Source organism: Leuciscus leuciscus, assembly GCF_965113295.1.
Source record: "Leuciscus leuciscus genome assembly, chromosome: 12".
Lineage (NCBI taxonomy): Eukaryota > Metazoa > Chordata > Actinopteri > Cypriniformes > Leuciscidae > Leuciscus > Leuciscus leuciscus.
The window spans coordinates 37,606,733-37,628,385 of record NC_138736.1 but is presented as its reverse complement, the minus strand read 5'-3'; the positions used below and the strand labels follow the sequence as shown (position 1 = coordinate 37,628,385).

Sequence of the window (21,653 nt, the reverse complement as noted above, 5' to 3'; positions counted from 1 at the left end):
ACTTAAAGGGTAACTAAACCCTAAACCAACTTTCTTTAGTTAATGATCTGTAAGAATGGGGCTTTATTAGTGCTGTTCATTGATTCGAGTAACTTTTTTGACATTTGGGTATAAAGTGTTTTAATTCTACAATATATGGTGTAAAATCGTCTGAGTGCTGCCCTCTTCAGGTTGAACGGTGGCTACTGCAGTTGAATTTTCCTATTGGATGTTTGCGGTACTGCGTGACATAAGCAGGTTCCAGCTCACCACATATTCCAATATAGAGGCAGAAAAGTCTCAATTATAATTCACTCAAAAAACATGATTCACACATGCGTAGACAATTTCACATGCATGAAACCTAATTCACGTCCACACAATAAAAATTCACGTGCGTGAAAAAAATATACATTCACAAAAACCAATTCACATGCGCAAAATAAAAGTATATATTCATAAAATACACTTCACAAATGCAAAACACAATTCGTAGATACACAACGGTGCACAAAAACCTTTGAATGTTTAAAATGTACGAGTTTATCCTTGAATGTGAATGTGCAAATCGTTATTCACGTGTGAATCGCTTTGGATTTGTGTGTGTGTGTGTGTGTGTGTGTGTGTGTGTGTGTTTTTGAGACTTTCCTGGCAGCGAACTCCTCCTACACAGATGAGTCGTACTCTTTAGCCAATCAGATTTAAGCTTATCAATCGACCAATCGGTATCACGTGAGGGCGGGCCTACCTGCATGGGGTAAACATTTGGTAACTTGGTAATAGACCTACAATGTCTTCTTCTTCTTCTACTACTTCGTCGTCTTCTTCTTCATCTTTTTCTTCTTCTTCGTCGTTTTCTTCTTCTTCTTCTTCTCCTCCTTTTTTTATTTTTTGTTTTTACCATGATCATAATATCATGGTGTTTTGAAGATCCATAGTGTTGTGTATGAATATGGTAATAATCATACAGTGATATATATTGAGGAATTACAGTAACATCTGATTTACCACAGTATTATCACAGATCATTTTGTAATTGAAATGGTAGAAACAGCTTTGATATACTTTATCAATTTTTACCATAGTTTGGTTTATTTTGATGTATATAACAACAAAAATACAGACACTTTCACTTTGTCAGGTTGAGATGGGAGAAAACAATGGCATGAATAATTATGAAAAGTTGAAAATAAAATTGTTAAACAAGCATTATATTTTCACAATATGATTTGCAATTATAGCAAGAATTATAGATTTTAACAATGAAAAACAAATTATTAAAATATAGCAAAACATGTTTAGATTTGTAATTATATAAATCATTTTCATTGTGTATTTCATATTACGGCAGTAAATTCATTTATTGTAGTTGACAGGTGTGATGATCAGTGGAGTTGAGTTTTTACCTCCATCATTAGTGCACGGGCAAAACAATGGAAAGAGTTTCCCAGTGAAAGACTGATCAGTGAAAGAGTAGAGATGAGAGCTGGACTCCACATCATAAAAGGAGAGCAGACCCTCCTCATAATCCACAAACACACCGACCCGCTGCGGCTTCACTCTCACACACAGAGAGACAGAGGGACCAGCACAGGCCAAATATTCATTCCCATTCTTCAGCCCCACAGTCCAGTATCCATTACTGGGAGTCAGTGTGATCGATCCCTTCCTGTTAATGGATTCTCTGGCCACTCCTAAAGTCCAGGCAGTCTTTCCCTTCACCTGCACCTCAAAATAAAATCTCCCTGAGGAGAATCCCTCCTTTCCCAGGACATAAACACATGGATCAAATCTCTCTGGTTTGTCTGGGAGTTTCTGTCTAATGTCTCCACATCTCACTTGTTTTCCATCATCAGACAGGATGAGAGCAGGATGAGCTGTATCAGGATCCAGAGTCACATCCACTGAGAAAACAGAGAATATAAATCACAAATTCACAATACATATATTTAGTGATGATGTTTGTAATATGTAATCAGTGTTTAATCATACTGTCGGTCAGTGATGAAGCTGTGAGTATCTGAATGTAATCTAGTGTAGTGCAGACAGCACACTGTACCTGCATACTGCTGTCTCCTCTTCACTTCTGTAGAGACACATGACAATAAAACACCATCAGATCTTTGACATGTTTATGTGTGGAATTATAGACAAGATTTAAGGTTATATTTAAAGAATTGTGTCCAACATCATGTTTTATCTGATCAATGTTTCTCTGCTGATATTTAGAGAATCCCTGAACTCCTATTGTGTTTGAGCTCGAAATATTCCTCCTTTTTAGAACATCTTTGGGAATGTTTTGGGAACATTTGATGAATTTTTTATTTTAGATATTGTTATGGCTAATGTTATTCATCTCAGTTTTGGAGTGTATTAGTGTTGTGGTTATTCAGCAAAGACAACACTATACAAAATAACCTTAGAGAAAGTGAAAATGAAAGCCCAGCACTGCGAAGCTGTTTGACATAGGTCAGAAATTGTCCTCTAAAAAAGAACAAATCTGCATTCATGATGTCTATCGATTTGATTTTCTTCTGCTAAACTGATTTTATCTGACACATAATCACAACATTTAGATGAAACCGCTGAAAAGACTGAAAATGGCAGAAAATGAATGTTTCTTTCTGTTGTTTCTCATCTAAAAGTGTTCACAGATTTACTAAAGCCTCAAGGTTCTGGTTACAGTGATGAAGCTTCTAGTACAAGATGAATTTACTGCATTTCTGTCAGGACCACTACCGTCAAATATGATTGACAATTAGCATACAGTTTGAATTGGCGGTATGGTTCTGTTCTGGGCGAGAACTCCCTGTGCATCCATGCAGCCTAGCATGGATAAGAGCAGGGAGAGCAGCAATAACCCCCCTTGGGGTAAACTAGAACAGAACCAACATGAAAATTTGCAAATATATTTAATTTAAGATTTTAAAGTACAACATTATTCGTTAATTATTCTGATTCAAGGGGAATCAGAATGTCAAATCCTGACAGGGCGAGAGGAGGAGCTGGGGATGGAGGAGGGTAATTAGCTCCTGAGAAACGCGATAGCTGCTGATAATACTGAAGGAGCTTATATATGTATACGGTGATAGGTGTCGTATTCCTATAGGTAGATGTGGATCAGCTGAGGGTCAGCTAATGCGAGCTTGACTAACGTGACCTGCCAGAACTAACGCTACGCTTGATGTTATTTTTGTGGCTAATGTTATTCATCTCAATATTTCATCATACTGTATTTTTGGAGTGCAAACAAGCTAAAAAAGGATAAAAAAAACGTTTACGATTTTAAAGTTTAAGCTTTAGGCCTGATATAATGAAGGATAAAATGTACCTCTTAAACCCAAACTGATGTGCATTCACAAAATGTAGACTCAGAGATAATAAATAATTAATGTTTCTCATCTAAAAGTGTTCACAGATTTACTAAAGCCTCAAGGTTCTGGTTACAGTGATGAAGCTTCTAGAACAAGATGAATTTACTGCATGTTTCCTGAAATTAGAGATGAATATGACCTGCTCTCTTCAAGAAGAACTGTGATGATAATGAGACACAAACACATGATCACACACTTCTCTTATTTCAGCTTTAACAGACTCATTCTTCATTACTGATATTAAAAGATGATAAATATGTATATATGTATCTGTACGGTGTATTTGATATTGCTGTACCAGTTTGCGTGAGTTTCTCCTGTAGAGAGTCCTGCAGTTTAGTCAGAGCTCTCCTCAGAGTCTCCAGACTCTCATCAGTCTTCACACTGATCTCAGACCAGTTCCTGGTGTTTCTAGAGCTGCACAGGGATGAGTAAATCTACAGCAGGAGAGAGGAGAAATCCTTCAGCATGGGGAGTGTTATGGTGTCATATACTGCATTATCATTGATCAGAGAGATGTTGACTGACCTGTAGGAGGTGGAGGTGATCTTCAGTGTGTGAGAGCTGCTCCAGCTCAGTGTTTCTCATCTTTAGCTCAGTGATCTCCTGCTCCAGCTCTTCAATGAGCTCTTCCTCCTGTTTCTCTGCTGCTTTCTGCTGCTCCTCCATCATCTCCAGCAGTTCAGTCTGACATCTCTCAATGGAGCGGATGAGATCAGTGAAGAGCTCCACACGGGCTGCTTTCTCCTTCTCTGTGTTTCTCTGCTCAACCAGGACAATCAACACATTATTAGTGGCGTTTGTTAAGAGAAGAATCAGTGTTATTATTTCTCATACTTCAAAGTTTTTAGGCGGTTTTCAAAATCCCTCATTCTGCCCCGTTTGCACTGAATGATTCCTCAAATCATGTGTGTTGTTGAGGAGAGATGTGTTATTACTTTACTAAGTGATCAGGGAATCACAGACGTGTCGATATTCAGACCAGCAGTGTGACTGTGAGTGTGAAATTGCTTTTATACAACAATTCAATAAACAATGATAGATATTAAAATTAATTTAATTTAATTATTTTAAACTCACTTTTCTGACTTCTGCTGAGTGTTTGACGTCTTGAATCTTCTTGACTCTGTCCTGGATCATCTGCTGTGTGTCTTTCTGTGTCTTCATCAGTTGAGTCTATAGACAGAGAACAACACACAATATGTTTTCATAACTGTTTCATTTATATTAAAGAACATGTGATTCCTCATGATAAGAGCCATTTAAAATCAGTTTGTCAGTAACTTCTACCTTCTTCTCTTCACTCTCCTCTTCTATAGAAACAGTGTTGTGGTTCTTGTGATCTCCGTCAGTGCAGCACAGACACACACATGTCTGATCATCTCTACAGAACAGCTCCAGAGGTCTCTCATGTTTCTGACATATATAGTCCTCCAGATTACTCACAGGATTGATCAGTTTGTGTTTCTTTAAACCTGCCACTCTCGAATGAGGCTCCAGGTGAGTTTCACAGTAAGAGATCTGACACACCAGACACGACTTCAGGGCTTTCAGCTTTCTTTCCTCACAGAAGTCACACAGAACTTCAGCTTTTTTCAGAACTTCAGGTTTTTTCTCAGGACTTTTCTTTTTATAGTGATCTACAACTTCTCGGAGTGTGGTGTTAATCTTGAGATCAGGTCTGTGCTTGAATGTTTCTTTACAATATGGACAGTTGCAGGTCTGGCTGTTGTCCCAGCACTTATTCAGACAGGTCTTGCAGAAGTTGTGTCCACATGGAGTGCTGACTGGATCAGTGAACACGTCCAGACATATAGAGCACTGAAGCTCCTCAGTCAGTGGACCGCTGGAGGAAGACATCGCTGGAGAGAGAAATGAAGAAGATAAATCACCTGCACTACTAATCTAAAGTTTGGGCACACTTGATACACAAACTCAATTTAAGTTTCTTATAATCTTAAAGGGGCTATATGTAGTTTTCAGCGGCCACTGCTCGTGCGCGTGCTCGAACTCATGAGCGAACACTCTGGGTACCGGACAGACTGAGACGCAACACACCGGAGAAAGCATCACACAACATGCTGGAAACTCAGGTAAACTCCATGATTTCACGTTTGGCCTGACGAGCTTCAGCAGATAAAACTTTTTTTTGTTTTTTATCATTATGTTGAGTTTGTGTTGGAGTCTGTGTTGTGCTGGGAGCAGGTCGTTTCTTAGTGTTAGCAGATTACTTATGACTCCATGTCATAAGTTGCAGTGTCGTCGCTGTTGAGTGTAAAGTCAGTAGACGAGACGAGAGGCTCGGGAGCGCACATGCAGGTCTCAGTCACGTCACTGGTTTTCGCGGTAAATCCGACCCGGAGCCGTCACATAGAAATAAGAATACTTGCTTTCAGAGGTCATAGCAAAACCCGCCAAATGGATCATGATTAATGTGAGATTACAACCCCTTCACACACAGGCAATGAAAAAGGATTAATTTTAGAAAAACGACACATAGCCCCTTTAAAAGATAATTTAATCTAATGGCTTCTGCCTATATGATCAAGATTATTTATAGTGTGCATGTGAAGTCTGTTTATAAAGAAGCCCACGATTGAATGTAAAGAATGTCTAAAGACAAATAGTAACAACTTTGAAGGAACCACATATATAAGAGATCATATAGTCAGCTGGTCATTACTGCAAACCCAGAGAAAGTGATCAGTACCCTAATGTGAAGCTCATTACACAAACACTTACCTGATAAATAAATACATTGTAGTGACTTTTCATTAAAGCCAGAGATGACTTAGAGAAGGAGTGTGAGATAGTAATTCACTTTTTTAACCAAATTTGACTTTTTTTCTTCAATAAGAAAACGTTAAAATTTTGCATCACTTGACTAATTTTATCTAAATTATATGTAAAATGTATCTTAATTTTCATCTTAATGTAACGTTTAATATAAAAGTGATTTTCATCTGCAGTTTAGCAGGTTTGTGTTCAGTGAATCTGCAGGTCATTTACTTCCTGTTTCTTTAGTCTTTCTGCCATGTGACAAAATGACAGAAACGCCAAACTTTGCTTTACAACCAATCAAATGGCATATTTAAATACAATTCTGATACCATTTCAGTGCAGTGAACAACTAAAATAGTTGAGTATTTGATATTAAACCTGGTTCTTTTCAACTTATTCCAGTTCGACATAAACCTACTAAACCAGTTCACTTCCATTAGAAACCTGTTCAGCACAATCTCTCTTATATTTCTATCTCTTACCTGTGAGGATCAGATGTGTCCACAAGACTCTTTGAACGGATCAATAAATATTCTGTAGTTTAAAGAGGTTGATCGTTTCAGGCGTTCATATTGATGTTGATCAAGTTAGTTTCACTTTCTCTGAATCTCTCTGAACTACAGTGATGTCAGAGAGTGATGTCAGAGAGTGATGTCAGAGCTCCTCCTACATGTATTTCATGTGTTGTCTAACGGTATCCATTGATGGGAAAATGTTTTTGTTACGTACTGTATATGCCTCAAATATTAAAAAATATAATGTTGATTTGTTCTCTGATATTTAAAATGAGATTAACAAAGTAAGAAAAAGATTTTATGATCTTGAAATGATTCCAGGTGGGAACTTTAATATTGTCCCAGATGTTAAGATGGATAGAATTCCTATTCCAATAAGATCATCTACAAGTGATTCAGAGCTATCTATATTCTGTGAAAATGTAGGGGTAATTGATATATGGAGATATACTTGATATATGGAGATATAAACACCCAGATTTGAAAGAGTTCACATGGAGTAATAGGGATAAATCTAAACAGTCAAGAATCGATCTTTGGTTAATTTCTAATTCATTAGAACAAAATACAAACAGAGTATCAATTGAACCATCGATATTGTCTGATCACAAAATTATTTATCTTTTCATTTCAACAAAACTTCATATAAAATCTCTTATTGGAAACTAAAAATAAATTATTGGAAATTGATAGTTCTTCAGCGGTTCTTTAGCGGTTCTTTGGGGTGGTTAAGGTGCTATATGGCACCATTACCATACAAAAAACCTGTTAAGCACCCACAGTTATTTAAAGGCTCTCTTAGTCTCTTAGTTTAGTTGGTGATAGGATTAGAAAAACGACATTAAGATATAGTGATTTTCCTGAATACAAGTCCCGCCTATATATATTCCAGGGCCCCCACACAAGACTTTTTGACCACAGAAAAAAATTGTGTGGATGTGAAGTCAGATATATAGCCTACTGAAATTATGTCACAAACTTCAATAAAAAGCTATATTCATATATTAACTGCTTTTTGTTATTTGTGTAGGCCTAGTCAAATAATTAGGCTAAACAAATGAGTGACGAGAGAAGTTATGTTTAAAAACGTGTTTAAATTTATACTTACACAATTTGAAAATGTGTCAAGAACTTGTTGTTGAATTCTGTCATTTTGAATGTAAAAAAAAAACCATAAATGGTTCTATATAGCACATAAAGCTTCTTAAGTGCCATATAGTACCAAAAGAGGTTCCCCTATTATTACGAGCCAAAGAACCACTGTTGGGTACTGTTGAGCACCATTTTTTGTTGAAGCAATTATAAACAACCAAGGTGCTATATGGCACCTCTTATGGTTCTACATAGCACCATTTGACAAAGGTGCTGTATAGCACCTTTAAAGATAGGTGCTATATGGCACTTAAAGTGGTTCCCCTATGATTACAAGCCAATGAACCACTTTTAGTGCTATTTAGCACCATTTTTGTTTAGAGTGTAACATCACTAATAATAATACTGATGGGAATTCTAATTGGTTAATGAATCTGCAGGCTGAGTTAGATAAATTATATATAATCAAGGCAAAAGGAACATTTGTTAGATCACGAAGACGTTGGTTAGAGGAAGGGGAAACTAATTCCAGATACTTTTATAATTTGGAGAAAAGGAATGGAGAGTATACATCTATTAGAAAGCTTCATATTAATGGCCATGAAACACAGGACCCTATTATTATTTCAAAATACGTCTCAAATGTGTATGGTAAACTATATTCCAGCAGTGCATGTTCTGTAGACACAATAGATGATTTTTTTAAAGCCCCTAAAACATAATATAGATCGTATCGATGGAGAATTTAAAGCTCTTTGATAAGGAAGAATCCATTTTAGAGATAAGAACAGCTATAAAAAAACTTAAATTAAACAAGTCCCCCGGTAATGATGGCTAGACGATCTAGCTGAAGTTCTGTTAATGGTCTTTAAAGAATTAAAGGTACAAGTGTTTTCTGTAAAACACCTTCCTTTTCTCTTTTTTCTTTTTTTTCTTTTCTTCTTCTTTACTCCTGACATGTATGGTTATATGTACTCTTGTATGTAAAGTTTTGTTCTTCTTAAATAAAATCTTTAATGTGTTGCACATTTCTATTTTAAAATGAAGAAGCAGTATTTTTCTGAAGTCTCCAGTAGAGGCCGCCATTCTCTCACAGTGAAGCTGTTATCAGTTATCCTCCTTCTTCCTGTAAATGCAACCATTAGTTGATATATTCATACTGTTTGTGATAAATGCACTTTTTGTAACACATCACTTGAAGATACTGAACATTTATTTGTGTATTGCCCTTTTTCTATTTCTTTTTGGACTGACTTTAAAATAGACATGACAAAAAAATTGAACAAAACCTCATGACATTTTACTTTGTTTCCAAAACCCATATTTTTCTGAAAAACAAAATTATATCATTAATCTTTTAATTATTTTGGCGAAGTTTTATATTCATAAGAGAAAAATAACTCAAAAGAAACCCTCCTATATTACCTTTTCTAACACTGATCTCACAATATACTTAGAAACTCTTTCAAACATGAGATCACAAAACAAAAAGCTTATAAAAACAGTAAAAAATGTAAAGCTTTTCAAATACATATAGCTGCCCTGATATTATAAACTTTAATTTCTGTATTTATTATTTATTTTATTATTATTATTATTATTACAAATACCTTGCCTTAGAAATGTTCATTAACTTTAGCATTGAGTGATAATATTTCAAAGTTATTTCAGTCATTTTGATAGACAATATTGTATTTCCCTGCTTTAGAAAGATTCCAGTAAACACTGGGATTAGAAGTGAAAAGGGGAGACAATTCAATTATAAAGCAGGGGTGTCCAGACTTTTATTTTTACCGGCGGCAGATTCGACACGGCTCTAGAATATTTGAGACCAGTGGCACCAACACATGATACAGAATGTATTAATAATATTACATGTTTTGTCTCTTGGAAATGCACATTTGACAGTAGCTGGAGTTGACAATAGCAGTTGGGATACAGATGTACATTTATTTTCATTAACACAGACAGTAGCGAACATCTGTAAAAAAATAAATAAAAATAACAGCCTCATTTTAAAGGGCAAAATTACTGAGACAGAAGTTAGAACTCTTAATATACTCTTATTAAAATTAACCATTGTTCTAGCTATCATACATTTAGATCATGAGAACCACAGGTAAAACACACATGGCACACATATGGTTTCTGATGAATGGCTTTATTGTGTTTAGTCAGATTTAGTATAAATACAAATGCAAAAAGTAAAATAAAAAAAATGCTAGCTTATAGGCTAACAAAAAATGCCTGTAATTTGGCATGTATTTCATTACTCATTTAAAACATTTAATAGACCTACATGTCTCCATAATGTAATACATTTGTAGACAAATAGCATTTCTTTTACTTGGCCTATTTCTCAATAAAAATGTGTAAAAATATTTAAAATAAGATCCGATTGAATTGAGAAGCACTATTTTTAAATTGTTTTTAAATTGTTTTATCTTGCTCATCTTGTTTTTTCACAATTTTTTTTTAGATATTTAAACAAAAACAAAAAAAGTTACAATACATGTTGCAAATATGATTTTTGGCAGTGTGAAATGAGAAAGCACCTTCTGCTTGGACGAGAGAAAGATATGGAAGAGTTCCTGCTCCCATTGCATTGTCTTTCTTATGTCGCCGCCTGTAAGTCTATGGCAGTGCTGACTACGCCACCCGCTGGACAAGACTGGTGAGAGCAAGGGGACTCTATTTTACAAAGAAGCACACACAGGCTTGGCTTAGCAAAGTAAAAAGATACAATCTTTATTTTATCTTAGTTAAAAATTAGTCGCTTTTGGTTGTCAATAAATAACACACAAATCCATCATTTAACATAGGGATAAGCCACAGGTGGGAGGGCCACCGGAATACAAGCTTGACCAGGCCTAGGTTTCAATACACACGTGAGCTAAGACACACCACTTTAGTGTAGAACGAACACTACAAACTCAGCTTACACAACACGGCAACCATGCTCTTTGAGCTATTACAGAAGACACACACTTCACAGCATTACACTGCACACATCGGATCCAAATGGGTGAAACACTCTGAGGAAAGCAGGCTAGATCCCGGTGGGCTAGTCTATCCTATGGGCCCAATCCACACCGAGGCTATTACTAGGGAAGGGGGGTGAGACAAACAAAAAGATGAAACCGCTAGCCGGTGGCCACAGTCAGTTCACTAACACAAATCTTCTTGTAGTTCACTAACTACAGCCCACCGGCTAGTGAAAAAAAAAATAAAAAAAATAAACAACACGGAAAAGTATCTAAAAAGCAGCACCTGCACACTTACATGAAGTTAAACATGGTTTTGTCATGTTGCTTTGCTCTCTCTCACTGTAGATGAAGTGTTGTACAGTTAGTTTGAACAGATGTGGATCTCTCAGGCTCTAAGCGGCTGGAGTACGGAGGCTGCTCGTGGCACGAGGAATGTTGTGTTTGTTGCGGCTGTGAGAAGCCCATCGGCGGACACATCCCAGATAAGAGCAAGTTTTACTGTGTGCCCTGTTACGAGGGACGAGGAGGGTTTTGAAAAGTCAGAAGAATTGTTCATTTTGTTGTGGTAGTAAGTTATTTTAGCAGTAGAGAGACATTAGCAGAGACGCTCGAGAGGAGGGATTTATACAAACCAAGGTCAGCGGGATCTTTCGATTTGCGCCACTTCTTCTCCCAGTCAACAATGTGATCTCACCATCCCAGGATACTCACTGTGGTCGATGTGATCTCACCATCCCAGGATACTCACTGTGGTCGATGTGATCTCACCATCCCAGGATACTCACTGTGGTCAATGTGATCTCACCATCCCAGGATACTCACTGTGGTCAATATGATCTCACCATCCCAGGATACTCACTGTGGTCGATGTGATCTCACCATCCCAGGATCCTCACTGTGGTCGATGTGATCTCACCATCCCAGGATCCTCACTGTGGTCGATGTGTTCTCACCATCCCAGGATACTCACTGTGGTCGATGTGATCTCTCCATCCCAGGATCCTCACTGTGGTCGATGTGATCTCACCATCCCAGGATACTCACTGTGGTCGATGTGATCTCACCATCCCAGGATACTCACTGTGGTCGATGTGATCTCACCATCCCAGGATACTCACAGTGGTCGATGTGAGGTCACCATCCCAGGATACTCACTGTGGTCGATGTGGGTTCACCATCCCAGGATACTCACTGTGGTCGATGTGATCTCACCATCCCAGGATACTCACTGTGGTCGATGTGATCTCACCATCCCAGGATTCTCACTGTGGTCGATGTGATCTCTCCATCCCAGGATACTCACTGTGGTCAATGTGATCTCACCATCCCAGGAAACTCACTGTGGTCGATGTGATCTCACCATCCCAGGATACTCACTGTGGTCGATGTGATCTCACCATCCCAGGATACTCACTGTGGTCGATGTGATCTCTCCATCCCAGGATACTCACTGTGGTCGATGTGAGGTCACCATCCCAGGATACTCACTGTGGTCGATGTGATCTCACCATCCCAGGATACTCACTGTGGTCGATGTGAGGTCACCATCCCAGGATACTCACTGTGGTCGATGTGATCTCACCATCCCAGGATACTCACTGTGGTCGATGTGAGGTCACCATCCCAGGATACTCACTGTGGTCGATGTGAGGTCACCATCCCAGGATACTCACTGTGGTCGATGTGAGGTCACCATCCCAGGATACTCACTGTGGTCGATGTGAGGTCACCATCCCAGGATACTCACTGTGGTCAATGTGATCTCACCATCCCAGGATACTCACTGTGGTCAATGTGATCTCACCATCCCAGGATACTCACTGTGGTCGATGTGATCTCACCATCCCAGGATACTCACTGTGGTCGATGTGATCTCTCCATCCCAGGATCCTCACTGTGGTCGATGTGATCTCACCATCCCAGGATACTCACTGTGGTCGATGTGATCTCACCATCCCAGGATACTCACTGTGGTCGATGTGATCTCACCATCCCAGGATACTCACTGTGGTCGATGTGAGGTCACCATCCCAGGATACTCACTGTGGTCGATGTGAGTTCACCATCCCAGGATACTCACTGTGGTCGATGTGATCTCACCATCCCAGGATACTCACTGTGGTCGATGTGATCTCACCATCCCAGGATTCTCACTGTGGTCGATGTGATCTCTCCATCCCAGGATACTCACTGTGGTCGATGTGATCTCACCATCCCAGGAAACTCACTGTGGTCGATGTGATCTCACCATCCCAGGATACTCACTGTGGTCGATGTGATCTCACCATCCCAGGATACTCACTGTGGTCGATGTGATCTCTCCATCCCAGGATACTCACTGTGGTCGATGTGAGGTCACCATCCCAGGATACTCACTGTGGTCGATGTGATCTCACCATCCCAGGATACTCACTGTGGTCGATGTGAGGTCACCATCCCAGGATACTCACTGTGGTCGATGTGATCTCACCATCCCAGGATACTCACTGTGGTCGATGTGAGGTCACCATCCCAGGATACTCACTGTGGTCGATGTGAGGTCACCATCCCAGGATACTCACTGTGGTCGATGTGAGGTCACCATCCCAGAATACTCACTGTGGTCGATGTGATCTCACCTTCCCAGGATACTCACTGTGGTCGATGTGAGGTCACCATCCCAGGATACTCACTGTGGTCGATGTGATCTCACCATCCCAGGATACTCACTGTGGTCGATGTGATCTCACCATCCCAGGATACTCACTGTGGTCGATGTGATCTCACCATCCCAGGACACTCACTGTGGTCCATGTGATCTCACCATCCCAGGATACTCACTGTGGTCGATGTGATCTCACCATCCCAGGATACTCACTGTGGTCGATGTGATCTCACCATCCCAGGATACTCACTGTGGTCGATGTGAGGTCACCATCCCAGGATACTCACTGTGGTCGATGTGAGGTCACCATCCCAGAATACTCACTGTGGTCGATGTGATCTCACCATCCCAGGATACTCACTGTGGTCGATGTGAGGTCACCATCCCAGGATACTCACTGTGGTCGATGTGATCTCACCATCCCAGGATACTCACTGTGGTCGATGTGATCTCACCATCCCAGGATACTCACTGTGGTCGATGTGAGGTCACAGTGAGCTAAAAGTGTAACCTCAAAGCTCACTCACTGTGCGCTCAAACTGTGAGTTCAGCATGCGAGACCACTGTAAAGTCATTGTGTTAAACTCTCATTCTGTTAGTTTAGTGAGTTTACTGTGATCTAAAATTCCTCTAATAATGGTCAGTTATATCACAAACATCATGTAGAAGTTCATATTTTATTTCCATCAACAAAGTATTTCAAAAATTCAGTTTTCTTGTTTATTTTGTATTCTTTTCAGGTGTTGACATTGGACACAAATATTTCTATTTGACGGATGCATTCAGATTCTGGTATGGTTTTGGTGACTCTTTTTCACTTCTTAACCGCTATTTCTTTTTCCCCTTGAAAAGACTTGACATCCTGAAACACAGAGAGCAATATGTTTGATTACTGGTGTGATTTCTGAAGCCAGGTGACTCTACACATGAGCTGGTAAGATGGATGGTTCACATGTACCTGGTGTCAGGGTTCTGCCCTGTCAGCTTTGTCTGTGTTGTCTTTGTTTCATGTCTCTATGTTTGTGTTGTGCTTAAACACATGGCTGTGTCTTTGTTTGTGTTTGCATTGTGCTCCTCTGTCTCTTCCTCCTTGTTTCCCGTTACCACGCCCCCTTGTTTAGTCGAGTCATTGTTTGAGTGTTAGCACCTGTCTCCTCGTTAAGTCCTTGTTTGTCTGAGTGTGCTCACCTGTTCCTCATGTTCCTAGCTCCCTTTATATGTTCGCTCTTTCCCTCTTGTGTTTGCCAGTTCGTTAAATGTTGTACTTCAGAGTACTACTGTGTCTCTGTATCGTTCCTCTTAAGTCGTTAGTGCTCTGTTGTAGAAGTTTGTTAGTGCTCTGTTGTAGAAGTTTGTTAGTGCTCTGTTGTAGAAGTTTGTTAGTGCTCTGTTCACTGCCATTGGCTCTGTCTTGTTTCAGTAGTGATGGCCAAATGAAGCGTTTCGAAGCATTATTGCTTTCTGATACAATTGTGTCGAAAATGGTTCATTACTCGAAGCTTCATTCAGATATAAATTGCAGCACCATCTCCTGGTGAAGTAAATGTAATGCAACAAAGCTGACAACCATAAAATGCAAGTAGGCCTATATGTTAACGCCCCGTTTATTACGTGTTTACCGAGGCGTTTAAAGCTGAAACAGTGTTAGTGCTGTGAAACTCATTTATGTTGGTGAATTTTACAGATACTGATGAATTTCATGTGTTCACCTTGATAATAAAACATTAAGCATGATGTGTGTGTGTAATTATTTCTTTACACAAGTACAGAAGATCAGACCAGCTTAAAAAAAAGTTGGAAACCATCACAGAAATTCTAATGGTTTCTATTAAAATACCAATAGGAACCATTGCCTTTTACCATTTAAACCACTACAGATTTTTTTTTTTTTTTTTTTTGTAGTGTGTTTGGGACATATTCCATTAGGATTTAATGCCCCCACCAATAGAACCCAACACATATCAGTAGAGACCCGCAGAGACCACTATAATTCCCATTACAACCAATAAAAAGCCCATGAAAACCAAGAATTTCTGTAATGGTTTCTATAGGTTTTTTTTTGGCAGGGCAGTATCATGTGTGAAAGCTTTATCTTGTTTAGCTGTGGGAAGCAGAACTCTATAACTTGTTAACTGGTGGGACTGATATTTCTGTATGTTGAAAAGGATGTGCTTGTGTAACTGGTTGTACTTGTATAATGTAGCAGAGGGTTTTTGAAGTGTCTGTCTTTGATGCATGTTTTTATGTAACATATCTTCATATGTTCTCTCATTAATAATAATAATAATAATACTAAATGTGGCAGAGGGTGTGCTTTGGGTACATGCAAAATGCTTAGACAAAGTGTTCATTAAATGGTATGGTTTTTATTCAGAAATATTATTTTCTCCACAGTCTTTGGTGAAAGGCGATTTCTTTTTTTTAAACAATTTCACCAGCTTTAGAGAATATCCTCTCGCATGGAACAGATGATGCAGGAGTACACAAAAACAGTTTAGACAGTATATTTATATCACATTTCATACACAGAAATTCACAGAAATGAGAAAACAATCTAAGAGAAAAAAAGCCCTTAAAATCACAAATAATAAAAATGAATGAGAATTTAAAATAACAATTGAAAGAAAATCATTTGGTTTAAAATGTGTTTAACAACATTCACACAGAAATAAAACTGGCTTAAGTTAAAATTGTTAAAATTGAAGTCAGTGTGAAGCAGCACAGTGCTCATTCAGTAAATGCAGAGTTAAACAGATGTGTGCAGATGTAAGCACATGATGTAAAAACAATCCATTGTACTGTAGTGCTCCATATCATTCACTACATTTATAAAAATATTTGTATGCAGAAATGTCAATGAACAAACCTTAATCGGGGAAATAAGTTTAAAGTGTTCCCAAACTTGGGAACGATTTCTCTTTCTCGCTGGCTCCATCACAACACTGAAATAAATTCAATCCACTCTCCTCAACAATAACGCCAATCCAAACACCGACTACTACAACCCACGGTGTTGCCATGGTTTGGCTTCACTTTTATAAGAAATACAGCCGCCAGGTTTCAAACCTGTCAACACTGTATTCGTCTGTCAAAGCAGTCAGGTGGTTCACTACAGGAGTGAAGCAGTGTGTTTGCTTCAGAAGTCATTTTCACGTGACTAGTGACGTAATGATACAAGCTCCGAAGCAGTGGTTCATTGCGAGGACCGTTCGAGTTTGAAGCAAGCTTCGGAGCGTCGGTGTCAGACGTAACATCACTATGTTTCAGTCCTGTCCAAGTCCTGTCCAAGTCCTGTCCAGCAAGCAGCCCTGTTCTGAGCCTGAGATACCTGAGTGTCAAGCTGTAAGAAGTCAAGCTGTAAGAAGTTCCTGTCTGGCTTTAGCTGGTTACCTCTGGTCTCACTCTGATCTGCCATATCTTCACTCCAGCCCACGGATACCTCATTACATCTGCTGCTCTGCTGTTGTCACTGTCTCATCTCTACCTATTGTTTGGATTGCTACCTTCTCCCACCTCGTCGTGTCATCTGTTTGTCAATAAAGCTGTTAATTGTCATCCTGCATTTGAGTCCTCCTTCACAGATCCTTAACAGAACGAACTGGCCACTACAGGACTCAGCAGGATGAGCATCAAGGTCCTGCCACCTGCCAACATGCAAGAGAGAATGGCCCGTCATCGTAGTCTCACTGCTCTTCGCCAGGATGGCTTAGGAGTTGGGGGTTTTGCCCAGATGTTTTGGACCTGGTCTAGGGGGCTAGATTATAATGATGCTGCTCTCAAGCATATCTTTAACTCCTGCCTGGATGACCCCTTGCCTGCATGGGAGATGGATTCTCTTCATATTCTGGATTTCTGGGGTTTCGTTAGTTACCTTGGTAATCGCAGTAAGTGGGGAATGCCACCAAGCCCACCTGCATCTGCCTTCAACTTTCCCCGCCTGTCTCGTCACATCTATGATCCTCCTTTGGCTTCTACGAGGAGACTGAGATCCAGACGGAATAGGGCAGTCCAGTTTACCACATCAACCTCAGAGCCAGTCAAACCAACCCCCACCACTTCTCAGAAATCCAGGTCAGTCCCAATCAATTCAAGATCTGAGTCACTAACTGTTATTCAAGACTTAGTCAAATTAACCGCTGTCACCTCTCAGACAATCACGCCAGCCCCAGTCACTCCAAGATCGGAGTTACGGTCTGTTAGTCAAGACACTGTCAGATCCACCGTAGTCATCTCTCAGAGAATTGTGTCACTCCCGGTCACTTCAAGATCTGAGTCTCCATCTGTTCTTCATGACACAGCCAAGTCAACCGCTGTCTTCCCTCAGTCAATTACGCCTGTTCCAGTCATCTCAGAGTCTGTCGACTTAACCTCTGTTTTCCCTGTTACTAACGAGAACCATCCTGTCTCTTCAGAGCCTGCTCAATCTGTTTCAGTGAGTGCTGATTCTACGAGGGTTACTGCTTCTCCGCCTGGGTTGGCCGAGTTGGCTACAGATACTACAGAAACAGCCCAGCAAGCAGTATCAGCTCGTCGTAAGAGGAAGAAGAGAAGGGTACGTGCTGAACAGTCTACATTTCTCCATTCCCAAGCCCCAGATCCAGTGGTTTCTGAGGTGTCAAGCCAAGTGAGTTCTATTCCCATACCGTTGATAAGCGATGTCATTCCCGCCGAGACAACCTCTACCAGTCCTGTTATGTTTACTGATCCCAGTCCCAAGATGCCTATTGTCATTGCTGCAGAGGCTTTATCTGAACTTCTAACTAGTCTTGTCAAGATCCTGGAGCTGCCGGTCAATCCTGTCTTGTCCATTAGTCCCAAGTCTGCTGTTGAGAGGGCATTCACTGAGCCCGCTGCTGCTACAGAGGGCGTTTCCCGAGCCCGCTGCTGCTACAGAGAGGGCGTTTCCCGAGCCCGCTGCTGCTACAGAGAGGGCGTTTCCCGAGCCCGCTGCTGCTACAGAGAGGGCGTTTCCCGAGCCCGCTGCTGCTACAGAGAGGGCGTTTCCCGAGCCCGCTGCTGCTACAGAGAGGGCGTTTCCCGAGCCCGCTGCAGCTACAGAGAGGGCGTTGCCCGAGCCCTCTGCTACTGAAAGCGCTGTCCCAGAGCCCGCAGATGCTACTGGAAGCGCTGTCCCAGAGTCCGCTGATGCAACTGGAAGCGCTGTCCCAGAGCCCGCCGATGCAACTGGAAGCGCTGTCCCAGAGCCCGCCGATGCAACTGGAAGCGCTGTCCCAGAGCCCGCCGATGCAACTGGAAGCGCTGTCCCAGAGCCCGCCGATGCAACTGGAAGCGCTGTCCCAGAGCCCGCCGATGCAACTGGAAGCGCTGTCCCAGAGCCCGCCGATGCAACTGGAAGCGCTGTCCCAGAGCCCGCCGATGCAACTGAAAGCGCTGTCCCAGAGCCCGCCGATGCAACTGAAAATGCTGTCCCAGCGCCCACTGATGCAACTGAAAGGGCTGTCCCAAAGCCTGCTGATGCTACAGAAGGTGCTGTCCCAGAGCCCGCCGATGCAACTGAAAGCGCTGTCCCAGAGCCCGCCGATGCTACTGAAAGCGCTGTCCCAGAGCCCGCCGATGCTACTGAAAATGCTGTCCCAGCGCCCGCTGATGCAACTGAAAGGGCTGTCCCAAAGCCTGCTGATGCTACAGAAGGTGCTGTCCCAGAGCCCGCTGAGGCTATAGAAAGCACTGTTTCCAAGCCTTCTGCTCCAGTCTGCACAGCCCAGGAGGGTGTCCCCGTGCACATCTGCACAGCCCAGGAGGGTGTCCCCGTGCACGTCTGCACAGCCCAGGAGGGTGTCCCCGAGTCAGTCCCCGTGCATGTCTGCACAGCCCAGGAGGGCGTCCCCGTGCACGTCTGCACAGCCCAGGAGGGTGTCCCCGAGTCAGTCCCCGTGCACGTCTGCACAGCCCAGGAGGGTGTCCCCGAGTCAGTCCCCGTGCATGTCTGCACAGCCCAGGAGGGCGTCCCCGAGTCACACCCCTTACCTGTTCCCAAGACCTTCCCTGACCCTACCAGCCCTGTCTTTGCCCCCAGGTCTGTCAAGCCCCCTTGGAAGCCCAGACCAGCTAGGCCAGTTCCTGGTCCCCAAAGTGCCCCATATCAAGTTCCCATTCCACCCTCTGTGTTTCCTGGTTATAAGCCAGTATCCCCTTTGTCAGCTCCTAATCTTTTTCCCAGTTCTGTTCCCACCTGCCATATGCCACCTTTTGTGTTCCCTGGTCAGTTTGGGACTTCCATGTTTTCGCCCTACCCACCTCCCCAGTTGTTGCCCCCGTGGACTTCTTTGCCTGTTTTGGACGCCTGGAGGCGTCCATTAGAGAGGGGGTACTGTCAGGGTTCTGCCCTGTCAGCTTTGTCTGTGTTGTCTTTGTTTCATGTCTCTATGTTTGTGTTGTGCTTAAACACATGGCTGTGTCTTTGTTTGTGTTTGCATTGTGCTCCTCTGTCTCTTCCTCCTTGTTTCCCGTTACCACGCCCCCTTGTTTAGTCGAGTCATTGTTTGAGTGTTAGCACCCGTCTCCTCGTTAAGTCCTTGTTTGTCTGAGTGTGCTCACCTGTTCCTCATGTTCCTAGCTCCCTTTATATGTTCGCTCTTTCCCTCTTGTGTTTGCCAGTTCGTTAAATGTTGTACTTCAGAGTACTACTGTGTCTCTGTATCGTTCCTCTTAAGTCGTTAGTGCTCTGTTGTAGAAGTTTGTTAGTGCTCTGTTGTAGAAGTTTGTTAGTGCTCTGTTCACTGCCATTGGCTCTGTCTTGTTTCCCTGTTTCAGTCCTGTCCAAGTCCTGTCCAAGTCCTGTCCAGCAAGCAGCCCTGTTCTGAGCCTGAGATACCTGAGTGTCAAGCTGTAAGAAGTCAAGCTGTAAGAAGTTCCTGTCTGGCTTTAGCTGGTTACCTCTGGTCTCACTCTGATCTGCCATATCTTCACTCCAGCCCACGGATACCTCATTACATCTGCTGCTCTGCTGTTGTCACTGTCTCATCTCTACCTATTGTTTGGATTGCTACCTTCTCCCACCTCGTCGTGTCATCTGTTTGTCAATAAAGCTGTTAATTGTCATCCTGCATTTGAGTCCTCCTTCACAGATCCTTAACACCTGGTCATGTGACAGTACTCTGCTAACACAGGGCCAGGCCACAGTGCATATTAGCATTATAATATCATATGAGCGTATGTGAAATGCAATTAAAGTGACCACCCACCATTTCTCCAGTGTAACAATTCCACGCTGAGTCCAGAACACAACTGTACAGCACAAACGGTTTGCTAACAAATCCTGCAGTGTCCACGTTTTTCCAGAGTTGAGAAACAGGAACTATAATGTTCCCCAGTGACCGACATTTGAACTTCCTCCTCTCAACCGGCTCAACATTTTGAATTCACAATGAGCTGATATAATATTCACACTGTGAGTGTCACTGTATGGGAATGATCTCACGTGTTGACTGGGATCTGCAGCCCTGAGTTTAGACCGATGCTTGCGGAGAACATCACATGACCAGGGGCAGAGGAGGTGACGCGGGCTGGCCTGGAGGAAAGGGGGCAGAAGTCTAAGCAAGATTTTAGAGTGGAGAAAGAGTATCAGTTGCACTGTTAGTATCTGATGATGATGAGATGATTAGTGGGAGTAAGTGTGTCTGAGACCAGAGAGGACAGACGGAGGGAGAGAGTCAGGTTCTTTACAGATATGGAAAAAGACTAAGTGAAAAAAAAGTGTTGTTTTAAAGCAAGACACTACAGGCAAAAAAAAGTGTTTTTTCATGCACTGGTCAATTTTCAATAGACTGGCTTTTCATATCATACTGAAGTGTTTACTTTATGGCACTATATATATTTGCATCTCTAGATTAAAAATTACAATTCATATCTTTAAAGGTTGCTTTTTTTAAATTAGTTTTTTTCCTCCTCCAGTTCAGTAGCACTTACACACACCAAACTTTACAGTTTTATTCATATCTATATTCTGAAGGTTTTTACAGAGAGGTTTGTTCATATATCATTTGCCTGATATGTTACAACAATTTATTGCTAAAAACATGGTGAAAATGTATTTATTGACAGTATTGGCTGATTTATGGAGTGATAAAAAGAGAAATCCTAAATCCCCTCTCTAAAAACCTTTAATTCTAATATGTCAACAAAATGAAACAAGAATTTTGAACCTGACTTCATCCAATATTCAGATTTTTTTTTTTTTTTGGAGTGTATGCAAATGAGTGCATAGTTAATTAGAAAATGCCTCATTTGCATATTTAAACATAATATTTCAAAAAAACGT

General features: G+C 41.4%; 1 protein-coding gene across 3 annotated transcripts in view; it reads right to left on the bottom strand.

The window, feature by feature from the left end:
* Positions 1-1,061: 1,061 nt before the first annotated feature.
* Positions 1,062-21,653, bottom strand: part of LOC309511702 (E3 ubiquitin-protein ligase TRIM39-like) — a 208,088-nt gene continuing 187,496 nt past the window's right edge. Inside the window, exons 1-7 of one of the 3 annotated variants that reach the window (XM_082186959.1) lie at positions 5,412-5,448; positions 4,644-5,215; positions 4,434-4,529; positions 3,882-4,115; positions 3,652-3,790; positions 2,039-2,065; positions 1,062-1,883 (exon numbers count right to left, since the gene is read on the bottom strand). In XM_082186959.1, coding sequence (XP_082043085.1) covers positions 1,336-1,883; positions 2,039-2,065; positions 3,652-3,790; positions 3,882-4,115; positions 4,434-4,529; positions 4,644-5,215; positions 5,412-5,433 — 1,638 coding nt within the window. In that variant the 5' untranslated portion in view covers positions 5,434-5,448 and the 3' untranslated portion in view covers positions 1,062-1,335. Of the gene's footprint in view, positions 1,884-2,038; positions 2,066-3,651; positions 3,791-3,881; positions 4,116-4,433; positions 4,530-4,643; positions 5,216-5,411; positions 5,449-6,616; positions 6,775-21,653 lie in introns of those variants that run through there. The other 2 variants (XM_082186960.1, XM_082186966.1) reach the window with 2 other exon arrangements.